This window comes from Melozone crissalis, unplaced genomic scaffold (assembly GCF_028551555.1).
Source record: "Melozone crissalis strain CALT ecotype California unplaced genomic scaffold, PUWL_Pcris_2 ptg000108l_1, whole genome shotgun sequence".
Taxonomy (NCBI): Eukaryota; Metazoa; Chordata; class Aves; order Passeriformes; family Passerellidae; genus Melozone; species Melozone crissalis.
The window spans coordinates 2,077,961-2,092,116 of record NW_026535885.1 but is presented as its reverse complement, the minus strand read 5'-3'; the positions used below and the strand labels follow the sequence as shown (position 1 = coordinate 2,092,116).

General features: G+C 37.7%; 1 protein-coding gene across 1 annotated transcript; it reads right to left on the bottom strand.

The window, feature by feature from the left end:
* Positions 1 to 801: 801 nt before the first annotated feature.
* Positions 802 to 10,040, bottom strand: PTP4A2 (protein tyrosine phosphatase 4A2; the record flags this gene model as incomplete). The annotated part of the gene is made up of 3 exons (XM_054292207.1): positions 9,940 to 10,040; positions 7,643 to 7,735; positions 802 to 864 (listed from the first exon to the last, which is right to left on the bottom strand). Coding segments are annotated over exons 1-3 (252 nt in total), but the record flags the coding sequence as incomplete, so codon positions are not given.
* Between the last annotated feature and the right edge of the window lie 4,116 nt (positions 10,041 to 14,156).

Here is a 14,156-nt window from a genome sequence, read left to right as displayed (position 1 = left end):
CAGGTTTGCAGGTAGATAAAATGATAAAATGCACCAATGAATGTTTAACAACCATTATCTGGCTGGGGGGTGGTGCTCCATCATCAAATGGCCAGTCCTGAGGGGAGAAAGTCCTTTAAACCCACCAATTCTGCATTTAGTTAAAAAAAAAGGATAATAAACACAAAAAAAAGGATAATAAACAAAATTTTGGGGGGTTTTTCAGGTTTGCAGGTGGATAAAATGCAAAATTGAATGTTTAACAACCATTATCTGGCTGGGGTGGTGGTGCCCCATCATCAAACGGCCAGTCCTGAGGGGAGAAAATCCTTTAAACCCACCAATTCTGCATTTAGTACAAAAAAAAAAGGATAATAAACACAATTTTGGGGGTTTTTCAGGTTTGCAGGCGGATAAAATGCAAAATTGAATGTTTAAAAACCATTATCTGGCTGGGGGGCGGTGCTCGGCCAGTCCTGAGGGGAGAAAATCCTTTAAACCCACCAATTCTGCATTTAGTTAAAAAAAAAAAGGATAATAAACACAAAAAAAAAAAGGATAATAAACACAATTTTTGGGTATTTTTCAGGTTTGCAGGTGGATAAAATGATAAAATGCACCATTGAATGTTTAACAACCATTATCTGGCTGGGGGGTGGTGCTCCATCATCAAATGGCCAGTCCTGAGGGGAGAAAATCCTTTAAACCCACCAATTCTGCATTTAGTTAAAAAAAAAGGATAATAAACACAAAAAAAAGGATAATAAACACAATTTTTGGGTATTTTTCAGGTTTGCAGGTGGATAAAATGATAAAATGCACCAATGAATGTTTAACAACCATTATCTGGCTGGGGGGTGGTGCTCCATCATCAAATGGCCAGTCCTGAGGGGAGAAAGTCCTTTAAACCCACCAATTCTGCATTTAGTTAAAAAAAAAAAGGATAATAAACACAAAAAAAAGGATAATAAACAAAATTTTGGGGGGTTTTTCAGGTTTGCAGGTGGATAAAATGCAAAATTGAATGTTTAACAACCATTATCTGGCTGGGGTGGTGGTGCCCCATCATCAAACGGCCAGTCCTGAGGGAAGAAAATCCTTTAAACCCACAAATTCTGCATTTAGTCAAAAAAAAAAGGATAATAAACACAATTTTTGGGTATTTTTCAGGTTTGCAGGTGGATAAAATGCACCATTAAGTGTTTAACAAGCATTGAATTGCACTTGGCACTGCAGCCCCACCTGAACTCATCTGCAATAAAGAGTTTTTAAGAGAAAATTTCAGGGTTTATAAGAGAAATCCCTGTCCTTGAAATGGCATTTTATTAAAAAAAGATGTGAAAATCAATAGGTATTTTCAGATAAACACGGGAGAGAGGAGAACTCTGCTGGTGGCTGAAAATCCCATTTATGCTCCAGGCTCTGAGGGGCGGAAAATGCTCCTAAAAATTCCCAATTCCAGAGGTGTTTTTAATTTGAAAAAAACCCACAATATGAGGAGAAAGGTGCTCAAATAATGGCAGAAATTCACATTTTTTGCTGTTGAAGGGGCAGCCACCATGAAATCCAGAATATATTTAATATCAATAATCAAAAATTGGTATTTTTGCTCTGGTGGTGGCTGTGGCACCCTCTGAAAATCCCATTCTGAGGGGGTGAAGCTGCTCCTAAAAATTCCCAATTCCAGAGGAGCAGCTCCTCCAGGAACTCAGGGAATTTTCAATTTGAGAAAAAAACCCAAAAAAATAACCACTTTTATGAGTAGGAAAGTGCTCAAATAATGGCAGAAATTCACTTTTTTTGCTGTTGAAGGGGCAGCTCCCATTAAATCCAGGCTATATTAAATATCAATAATCAAAATTTGTGCTCCAGGCTCTGAGGGGGTGAAGCTGCTCCTAAAAATTCCAATTCCAGAGGAGCAGATCCTCCAGGAATTCAGGGAGTTTCCAATCCCCTGCATGTTTTTAATTTGAAAAAAAACCCAAAAAAATCCCCTCTTTTATGAGGAGAAAGGTGCTCAAATAATGGCAGAAATTCACATTTTTGCTGTTGAAGGGGCAGCCACCATGAAATCCAGGATATATTTAATATCAATAATCAAAAATTGGTATTTTTGCTCTGCTGGTGGCTGTGGCACCCTCTGAAAATCCCATTCTGAGGGGGTAATGCTGCTCCTAAAAATTCCCAATTCCAAAGGAGCAGCTCCTTCAGGAATTCAAGGAGCTCTCTCCCCTCTTTAGGACTAAAAATCTCTTTTCTAGAGCACTTCAAATGTGCTGTGAGGTGGGAACTCAGTTAAAAAAAAAAAAAAACCAAAAATATCAAAATAATTTTATATGGGATTAATTCACCCAGCCTGAAGAGTGCAGAGAAATCCTTTGTTAAAGGACTTGGAAAATTAAAAATATCTGGGACAACACAGCAAAGGGAAAGGCCACAGGAATAAAACCACAAATCAGAATTTGTTCTTTCTAATAAAAGGTTTTTATGGGATTTTCCAGCCGACCCCACAGAGCTGCTGGGTTATTTTATTTTCTTCCCAGGAAGAGAGGGACAGACAGCAGGATGCTGCTTTTGAAAGAGGATTTTCTGTGTTTAATTGAAATTAAACCTTTTCCTTCCTATCCACACAACTCCTGAATCGATCCCAGCACTGATAAAATAATTCTGGCATCAGGGATGGAATTGCAGCAAAGTTTTGTAGGAATTTTTCCTTATTTTGAACTCTGGGTTGCCGTTGGACAGGGGAAAAAAAGCAAATTATGAAGTGCACAGTGATTAAAACCCAGGATTGCACAAATGGGAGAGGCAGGAAAGGGATTTATCATTTTTTCCCTTTTTTTTGGGATGGCACAACAGCAACACAGGTGGTGAAGTGACAGAACTCTGAGGTGATAAAAAAGTTTTTCTTCAAAAATATTGGATTTAGGAGCTCCAAGGAATTCCAAGCAAGGAATTCCCACCTCCCTGTGCCATGCTGGTGGTGGCTCTTGAGGGGCAAAAAAGGGTAAAAAATCTGATTCAATAAATTAAAGCGTGAGAAAAAGAATAAGGATATATCCATTGGATCATGAAGATTAACAAAGACACATTTGGAAGGCAAAAAGTGCCAAAAATCCCCTCAGAAAAAATAAGTTGAAGATGAACAAAGCCACCTGTGGAAAGCAAAAAATCCCCTCAGAAAAAAATAAATACTGAAGATGAACAAAGTCACCTGTGGAAACCAAAAAGTGCCAAAAATCCCCTCAGAAAAAAAGAAAATATTGAAGATGAACAGAGCCACCACAGCCCCTCTGGAAGGCATAAAGTGCCAAAAATCCTTTCAGAAAAATAGTAAAAAATACTGAAGATGAACAAAGCCACCTCTGGAAGGCAAAAAGTACCAAAAATCCCCTCAGGAAAAAAGAAAAAATACTGAAGATGAACAAAGACACCTGTGGAAGGCAAAAAATCCCCTCAGAAAAAAAGAAAATACTGAAGATGAACAAAGCCACCTCTGGAAGGCAAAAAGTGCCAAAAATCCCCTCAGAAAAAAAGAAAATATTGAAGATGAACAGAGCCACCACAGCCCCTCTGGAAGGCAAAAAGTGACAAAAATCCTTTCAGAAAAATAGTAAAAAATACTGAAGATGAACAAAGCCACCTCTGGAAGGCAAAAAGTACCAAAAATCCCCTCAGAAAAAATAAACTGAAGATGAACAAAGCCACCACAGCCCTTCTGGAAGGCAAAAAGTGACAAAAATCCTTTCAGAAAACTGAAGATGAACAAGACCACCTGTGGAAGGCAAAAAGTACCAAAAATCCCCTCAGGAAAAAAAGAAAAAATACTGAAGATGAACAAGGCCACCTCTGGAAGGCAAAAAGTGCAAAAAATCCCCTCAGGAAAAAGAAAATACTGAAAATTAACAAAGCCACCTCTGGAAGGCAAAAAGTACCAAAAATCCCCTCAGAAAAAAGAAAATACTGATAATGAACAAAGCCACCACAGCCCCTCTGGAAGGCAAAACTCCTCAGAAAAAAACCCCAAAAATTCCTGGTTTTCCTGATTTTGTGCTCCTGAATTTTGTGCAGCCCAAGGAATGAAATCCATCCCTGCAGGGAATTGCCTCATTCCCTATTTTCTGCCATCTGAATAAAAAACTCTGGAGCCGCCACATTTTACCCGCGCCCAGGTTTGCCAAAACATTTCCATTTTCAGGGCTTCCACCACGTTTTTGACCTCAGCAGTGCTAAAATAGCCATTAAATGGCGCTAAACGAGGCGCTAATCTTGCCCCAGGCTGTGTTTTAATGTCGAATGTTATTTTTCACAGGCAATATTAGCTCGAAATAGCGAGGTGTTATTTTCTCAGCTGGGGGTTACTCAATCCCATTTCAGAGCAGCAAGAGGACGATTCTGGCTGGAAAATAAAAAGCAGGAATTCGTGGGGGAAAGGAGCTGGATTTATCTCCCTCATGGAGCAGCGTCCTGAAGATTTTTACGCTGAAATATCTTCAAAAAGGAGATTTTGCTCTCCACACCAGGGCAGAGCTGCAGCAAACCCCATTTCCAGTTTTGTTTTTAAGCAAAGCTTCCTCAAAGTGCAGCTTTCTGTTCAAAATTGAGGTTTTAAAGCTTCCTGAGAAGCAAAAAAAACTTTAATTATTTTAGAAATACAAACTCCAAGGCCTGGAGAAGGAGGGAATTCCATCCCACGGGAGGAATTTCCTCTCTGGAATAGGAATTCTCTCCCAAGCCCCAGCTTAACTCAGGGCTCAGAGGGATTGCACAGCACAAATTTAATTTGATTTAATTTAATTTAATTTAATCCTCCCAGCCCTGAGGAGTGTCCCAGCGTTGTCTGGGAGGAGGAAAATCACAATTCCAGAGGGCAGCCCTGCAAGGAGGGACTTTTCCAACCACGTGGAACTGGAATAAAAACTCTGCATGGCTGGGAGCCAGGAAACCTGACTGGCCTGCACATGGAATTTTAACAGATATGCCACAATAAAATTACTTTCTCCTCATGGAAAACTGCAGAGTTTTCCATAGTTTTGGGGTATTTTTCTGCATGGGAAACTGCAGGAGTTTTCCATGTTTTTGAGGTTTATTGCCCTCATGGAAAACTGCAAGAGTTTTCCTGTGGAAGCCACAAAGCCTGATTGATCTGTACGTGGAATTTTAACAGATATGCCAGGATAATATTTCTTTTCTCCGTGGAAAAAAATCTTTTTCCTCATGGAAAACTGCAGGAGCTTTCCATGGTTTTTTAAAATTTTCCTCATGGAAAACTGCAGGAGTTTTCCTGTGGAAGCTACAGAACCTGACTGACCTGGATGTGGAATTTTCATTGATAAGCCACAATAATTTTTTTTTTCCCTCATGGAAAACTGCAGGAGTTTTCCTGTGGAAGCCACAAAACCTGACTGACCTGGATGTGGAATTCAATATTCCACGATAAAAATCTTTTTCTCCACAGAAAAACAAAATTTTCTCCTCATGGAAAAGTGCAGGAGTTTTGCCAGAAAACCTGACTGATCTGGACCTGGAATTTTCACTGATATGCCTGAATAAAAATTTTTTTTCCTCGTGGAAAACTGTATTTTTCCTGCAGAAGCCAAGAAACCTGACTCACCTGGATGTGGAATTTTCAGTGATATGCCACAATAATTTTATTTTTCCCTCATGAAAAACTGCAGGAGTTTTCCTGTGGAAACCAAGAAACTTGACTAACCTGGATGTGGAATTTTATATGCCAGGATAAAATTTTCTTTTCCTCATGGAAAACTGCATTTTTCCTGTAGAAGCCAAGAAACCCGACTCACCTGGATGTGGAATTTTCATTGATATGCCACAATAATTTTATTTTTCCCTCATAGAAAACTGCAAGACTTTTCCTGTGGAAGCCACAAAACCTGACTGACCTGGATGTAGAATTTGATACGCCAGGATAAAAATTTTTTCTCCTCATGGCAAACTGCATTTTTCCGGCAGAAGCCAAGAAACCTGACTCACCTGGATGTGGAATTTTCATTGATAAGCCACAATAAATTTATTTTCCCCTCATGGAAAACTGCAGGAGTTTTCCTGCTGCTGAGCCACCTCATGAAGGCTGAGGTGCAATACACCACCAGGCTGTTTTTACTCACTCCAACAAAATAAACTGATTTTATCAGTTACTCTAATAATTCCCAAGTATTGCCTGGAAAAACACAGCCTGGAAGCTCGGGGTGAGCACACACCTCTTATAAAAACCTCCCTGGGTCAGGCAGACACCATTGCACAATGAAATGGGAGTGAGCAGGGCAGGAATTCCACCTGCTGAGCCCCACTCAGGGTCAGGAGGGGATTTTGGGAGGAATTCTTCACTCTGAGGGTGAGGAGGGATTTTTTTGGGATGGGTTTTTCACAGAATTTGTGGCTGCCCATGGGGTTTTTGGGATGGGTTTCCCACAGAATTTGTGGCCGCCCCAAGGCCAGGTTGGATTAATCTGGATATTGGGAGTGTCCCCCAGGCCATGGAGTGGATGAACTTCAAGAATTTCAACCCAAAACATTCCAGGATTTCACGGTTCCCTCCTGGCACAGAGATTTGTGGCAACTCAGGGGCCAGGAGGGGTTTTTGGGATGGGTTTTCCACAGAATTTGTGGCTGCCCATGGGGTTTTTGGGATGGATTTCCCACAGAATTTGTGGCTGCTCCAAGAGAATTCAAGGCCAGGTTGGATTAATCGGGATATTGGGAGTGTCCCCCTGGCCATGGTGTGGATAAGATTTAAGGATTTTAACCCAAAACATTCCAGGATTCCATGGTTCCCTCCTGCCACAGAAATTTGTGGTAACTTAAGGGTCAGAAGGGGATTTTGGGAGGAATTCTTCCTCTGAGGGTGAGGAGGGGTTTTTGGGATGGGTTTTCCACAGAATTTGGGCTGCCCATGGGGTTTTTGGGATGGATTTCCCACACAATTTGTGGCTGCTCCAAGAAAATTCAAGGCCAGGTTGGATTAATCTGGATATTGGGATAGTTCATCCACACTGTGGCCATGCTGTGGATGAATTTTAAGGATTCCAACCCAAAACATTCCAGGATTTCACGGTTCCCTCCTGGCACAGAGATTTGTGGCAACTCAGGGGTCAGGAGAGGTTTTTGGGATGGATTTCCCAGAGAATTTGTGGCTACTCCAAGAGAATTCAAGGCCAGGTTGGATTAATCTGGAGTGGGTTTTTATTAATTGGGAGTGTCCCTGGCCATGGTGTGGATGAGATTTAAGGATTTCAACCCAAAATATTCCAGGATTTCATGGTTCCCTCCTGCCACAGAGATTTGTGGCAATTTGTCACCCACAGGCCCAAAAGTGGCACCTTCTATAAGAGCAATGAGAGGGAATTTTATCCACATGCTGAGAAAACCAAAAAATGCTGTGGGGACAGAGACAAGGACCAAACCAAGCTTCAACCACAGGGCTGAGCACCAAATATCACCAAAATAACCCCTAAAAAACCACACAAAAATATCTCAACAAATCCAAAACCACACAAAAATCCATTGAGTTTTTCAAACCCACCTTTACCTGGTGCTACATTTTTTTGGCCATGCTGGACCATCCCCAAGCACTGAAGAGAGATCCCCACAAGTTCTAGAGGTGAAAATTCACATTTTTAGCCAGTTTTTAAAGGCAACTCACTAGAACTTGGATTCCTTCTTTCTCGATTGGAGCTTGATCATAAGTGGCATCACAAACTCGCACCAAAGTTGTCACCCCATATTTCTTCAGCTCCTTGAAGAGAAAATAAAACACTGAATAAGGAGAAATCTCTTTTTATCAGCTAGAGAAATCAACATTTTCCACATTTTTAGGGCTGCAAAGTGAGCGCACGTGGAAGGATAAAATTTGTGAGGAAATTTAAAAGGGACAGAGAAAATGAGAAATGTTTCTGAGGGGGAAAAATGTCACCCTGTACTCCTTGAGGAGAAATAAAACACCTGAACACTGAATAATGAGAAATCTCTTTTTATCAGCTAGAAAAATCAACATTTTCCACATTTTTAGGGCAGCAAAGTGAGTGCACGTGGAAGAAGAAAGGGATAAAATTTGTGAGGGACAGAAAAAATGAGAAACGTTTCTGAGGGGAAAAATGTCCCCCTGTACTCCTTGAAGAGAAATAAAACACCTGAGCACTGATCAGTGAGAAATATCTTTTTATCAGCTATAAAAATCAATATTTTCCACATTTTAGGGCAGCAAAGTGAGTGAACGTGGAAGAAGAAAGGGATAAAATTTGTGAGGGACAGGAAAAATGAGAAATGTTTCTGAGGGGGAAAAATTTCACCCTGTACTCCTTGAAGAGAAATAAAACACCTGAACACTGAATAATGAGAAATCTCCTTTTATCAGCTACAAAAATCAACATTTTCCACATTTTTAGTGCACCAAAGTGAGTGAACGTGGAAGGAGCAAGGGATAAAATTTGTGAGGGACAGGAAAAATGAGAAATGTTTCTGAGGGGGAAAAATATCCCCCTGTACTCCTTGAAGAGAAATAAAACACCTGAACACTGATCAATGAGAAATATCTTTTTATCAGCTATAAAAATCAGTATTTTCCACATTTTTAGGGCTGCAAAGTGAGTGCACGTGGAAGGAGCAAGGATTAAAATTTGTGAGGGACAGGAAAAATGAGAAACATTTCTGAGGGGGGAAAAATCGCAATTATAAAATTGGAATGATGAGAGTAAAATTGGAATTATGAGAGGAAAATTGCAATTATAAGAGTAAAATTTCTATTATAAGAGTACTAAAATAGCTGTTTAAATGCTCCAAGCAGCTTCTCCTTCTCTTTAAATAGAAGCTGGGACTGTTTGCTCCAGCCAGTGTTGACATTTGGAGGAACAGAACACACACCCCACACGCTCCAGCTTCCTGGTAATGCACTAAAAGCAGCACTCAGGGCCAGATAAAGAACCAGAGGATCAAACAAAAGCTGCTCCAGCTCAAAGGCACAAAATCAGAATTTTCTCTGCTGTTTGGGGTGGGATTGCACCACAGAATTAGCAGGAATACTCACTGAGGAGTGATGGAAAAAGAGAAAATTCTAAATCAAAATTCTCACTAATTGGGGTGGTGGAATCCTAGATGATACTGTGGGGAAAATGTGAAAAATAAAGACAAAGAAATCCTAAATTTCCTTCCAGAGATGAAGAAGGACAGGTCAGCAAATTCTTGGCCAGGAATTTTGAGGAATGTAAGAATTTTATTGACTCATTTTTGTCCAAGGAGCAAATCCTTGATGGCAAGGTTTGTATCTCAAAATTGAAGCTGATCCAGGCCAAAAATGCAGAAATTTCCTTAAATTTCCTTGCAGAGGTGAGGAAGGACAGGTCAGCAAATTCCTGGCCAGGAATTTTGAGGGATTTGGGGATTTTTGGACTCATTTTTGTCCAAGGAACAAATCCTCGATGGCAAGGTTTGTATACCAAAATTGAAGTTGATCCAAGCCAAAAATGCAGGAATTGAGAAAAAATCCTTAAATTTCCTTGCAGAGGTGAGGAAGGACAGGTCAGCAATTCCTGGCCAGGAATTTGGAGGGATTTGGGAATTTTTTGACTCATTTTTGTCCAAGGAATTAACCCTTGGTGGCAAGGTGGGGGCAGTGTTTGTATCTCAAAATTGAAGCTCATCCAAGCCAAGAAATGCAGGAATTGAGAAAAAATCCTTAAATTTCCTTCCAGAGATGAAGAAGGACAGGTCAGAAGATTCTTGGACAGGAATTTCGAGGAATTTGGGAATTTTTTGGACTCATTTTTGTCCAAGGAGCAAATCCTTGATGGCAAGGTTTGTATCCCAAAATTGAAGTTGATCCAAGCCAAAAATGCAGGAATTGAGAATAAATCCTTAAATTTCCTTCCAGAGGTAAAGAAGGACAGGTCAGCAGATTCCTGGCCAGGAATTTTGAGGGATTTGGGGATTTTTTGGGCTCCTTACCTCGATGAACTTGCTGAGGGTTGCATTGGTTGGGTTGTGAGTGATCAGGAAACGCAGATTTTCATAAGTAATTTCCACGGGGGCCGGACGGTTCATAATGGCAAAAAGAATCGTGGTGAGGGGCCAAAAAAAAAAAAAAATCAAAATAAAACCCCCCCCCAAAAAAATAATAATAATAATAATAATAAAAAAATCAAAATAAAGGGGGGCAAAATAAAAAATAAAAAAAAAACAAAAAAAAAATCAATGACCTTGGAAACGTTTCACAGCAGAAAACATCAAAAAAGAGCACGGATTGATCAGAGCTGGCTTGGAGGGGTTTGTTGCTAGAAAAAGCAGGTTTGCTTCCAAATCCTCAGCTGCTGGCAGGGTGGTTTCCTTCAGGCTCCCCAAATTCCCAGAGCAGAGCACAGGCAGGGCAGCCTGTCCTGCATGGAGGCACTGGTGAGGTGAGGGTTTGGCTTTTGGTGTTTTCCCGGTGCCAGGAGAAATCCCATAAATCTGAGGCGGCTCCAGGAGTGTTGGAAGGGGAAAATAATCCAAAAAAAAAAAAAGAAAAAAAAAAAAAAAATTGGGAATTGTGGCAGCACAAAGAGGTTGGGGAGCCCCCTGTGAGCTCACTTGGCAGCCAGGGTGCTGTGCTGGGCCTGGCAGAAGTCTGCCCTGACGCTCAGAATCGCCATAAATGTGCCAAGGATCCTCCAACAGAACACCTGGAGAGGGGGAAAACACAGGGAAAAGGGTTGGTGGGGTGTGCTCCCAGCAGTGATCACACCCAGAGGAAATTCAATTCAAATTATCATTAAAAAAATCTAAATAAGTCAAAGTCCGGATAGTCCTAATCGCAAATATAGCGAGTAATTAAAATTAAAATAATCATTAAAAAATAACAACAAAAAAAAATCAAAGTCCTGATAGGTCTAATCTTAAATATTGTGGATAAATTAAAATTAAAATAATAATTTTTAAAAAAACCAAATAAATCAAAGTGATCTAGGTCTAATCATAAATATTGTGATAGGCCTAATGATAAATAATGGAAACACCTGGAATCATGGGAAAGTGTTGGTGGATTCTGTTCCCAGCAGTGATCCCCCCAGAGAAAATTAAATTGAAATTATCATTAAAAATAACCCAAATAAATCCAAGTTCGGATAGGCCTAATTATAAATATAGTGATATGCCTAATGACAGATAATCATAAATAATGGAAACACCTGGAAAAGTGGAAAAATAGTGGGAAAAGGGTTGGTGGATTCTGTTCCCAGCAGTGATCACACCCAGAGAAAATTAAATTCAAATTATCATTAAAAAATAATGAAATAAATCAAAGTCCAGATAGGCCTAATTATAAATATTGTAAATAAATTCATATTAAAATAACCATTAAAAAACCCAAGTAAATCAAAGTCCGGATATGTCTAATTATAAATATTGTGAATAAATAAATTATAAATATTGTGAATATTCTCTTGGGATTTGTTGTAATTCCTGCTTCTGAAATGGGGGAAAAACAGCAGGAAAAGGGTTGGTGGGTGCTGGTTCCAGAATGATCCCACCCAGAGAAAATTAAATTGAAATTATCATTAAAAAATAACCAAATAAATCCAAGTTCGGATAGGCCTAATTGTAAATATTGTGAATAAATTCAAATTAAAATAATCGTTTTTAAAAAACAAATAAAGTCCTGATACGTCCAATTATAAATATTGTGATTAAAATAATCATTAAAAAACTCCAAATAAATGAAAGTTCTGATAGGCCTAATTATAAATATTGTCAATAAAATAAAATTAAAATAATCATTAAAAAAAAATTGAAGTTCGGATAGGTCTAATCAAAAATATTGTGATGTGTCTAATGATAAATAATCATAAATAATGGAAACACCTGGAATGGGGGAAAACACAGGGAAAAGGGTTGGTGGGTGCTGGTTCCAGAATGATCACACCCAGAGAAACTTAAATTGAAATTATCATTAAAAAATAACCAAATAAATCCAAGTTCGGATAGGCCTAATTGTAAATATTGTGAATAAATTCAAATGTCAATAATCATTTAAAAAAATAAATCAATCAAAGTCCAGATAGGCCTAATCATAAACATTGCGAATAAACGCAAAATAATAATTTTAAAAATCAAAGCAATTTAGGCCTAATAATAAATATTGTGATAGGCCAAATGATAAATAATCATAAATAATGGAAACACCTGGAATCATGGAAAAGGGTTGGAGGATTTTGTTCCCAGCAGTGATCACACCCAGAGAAAATTCAATTTAAATTATCATTTAAAAATAACCAAATAAATCCAAGTTCGGATAGGCCTAATCGTAAATATTGTGAATAAATTCATATTAAAATAACCATTAAAAAACCCAAATAAATGAAAGTTCTGATAGGCCTAATTATAAATATTGTGAATACAATAAAATTAAAATAATCGTTAAAAAAAAATTGAAGTTCGGATAGGTCTAATTATAAATATTGTGATGTGTCCAATGATAAATAATCATAAATAATGGAAACACCTGGAATGGGGGAAAAACACAGGGAAAAGGGTTGGTGGGTGCTGGTTCCACAATGATCACACCCAGAGAAACTTAAATTGAAATTATCATTAAAAAATAACCAAATAAATCCAAGTTCGGATAGGCCTAATTGTAAATATTGTGAATAAATTCAAATTAAAATAATCGTTTTTAAAAAACAAATAAAGTCCTGATACGTCCAATTATAAATATTGCGATTAAAATAATCATTAAAAAACTCCAAATAAATGAAAGTTCTGATAGGCCTAATTATAAATATTGTGAATACAATAAAATTAAAATAATCGTTAAAAAAAAATTGAAGTTCGGATGGGTCTAATTATAAATATTGTGATGTGTCTAATGATAAATAATCATAAATAATGGAAACACCTGGAATGGGGGAAAAACACAGGGAAAAGGGTTGGTGGGTGCTGGTTCCAGAATGATCACACCCAGAGAAACTTAAATTGAAATTATCATTAAAAAATAACCAAATAAATCCATGTTCGGATAGGTCTAATCGTAAATATTGTGAATAAATTCAAATGTCAATAATCATTTAAAAAAATAAATCAATCAAAGTCCAGATAGGCCTAATCATAAACATTGCGAATAAACTCAAAATAATAATTTTAAAAATCAAAGCAATTTAGGCCTAATAATAAATATTGTGATAGGCCAAATGATAAATAATCATAAATAATGGAAACACCTGGAATCATGGAAAAGGGTTGGAGGATTTTGTTCCCAGCAGTGATCACACCCAGAGAAAATTCAATTCAAATTATCATTAAAAATAACCAAATAAATCCAAGTTCGGATAGGCCTAATTGTAAATATTGTGAATAAATTCATATTAAAATAACCATTAAAAAACCCAAATAAATGAAAGTTCTGATAGGCCTAATTATAAATATTGTGAATACAATAAAATTAAAATAATCGTTAAAAAAAAATTGAAGTTCGGATAGGTCTAATTATAAATATTGTGATGTGTCTAATGATAAATAATCATAAATAATGGAAACACCTGGAATGGGGGAAAAACACAGGGAAAAGGGTTGGTGGGTGCTGGTTCCAGAATGATCACACCCAGAGAAACTTAAATTGAAATTATCATTAAAAAATAACCAAATAAATCCAAGTTCGGATAGGTCTAATCGTAAATATTGTGAATAAATTCAAATTAAAATAATCATTAAAATAACCTAGTAAATCCAAGTCCAGATAGGCTTAATCATAAATATTGTGAATAAACTCAAAATAATAATTTCAAAAATCAAAGCAATTTAGGCCTAATCATAAATATTGTGATGTGTCCAATGATAAATAATCATAAATAATGGAAACACCTGGAATGGGGGAAAACACAGGGAAAAGGGTTGGTGGGTGCTGGTTCCACAATGATCCCACCCAGAGAAAATTAAATTAAAATTATCATTAAAAAAATTAAATAAATCAAAGTCCGGATAGGCCTAATTATAAATATTGTGAATAAATTCAAATTAAAATAATCATAAAAAAACCCAAATAAATTTTGTCCTCAGCACCAGGTTTGCTTGAAGAGCCTCACCCAGAGCTCTTTGTTCCATCCTTGATTTTTGCCCTGGAATTTGGATCAAACCAGGGCCATTTTTGAATCAAAGAGGGAATTTCACCCCAATTATTTCAAAAATTGTACAAA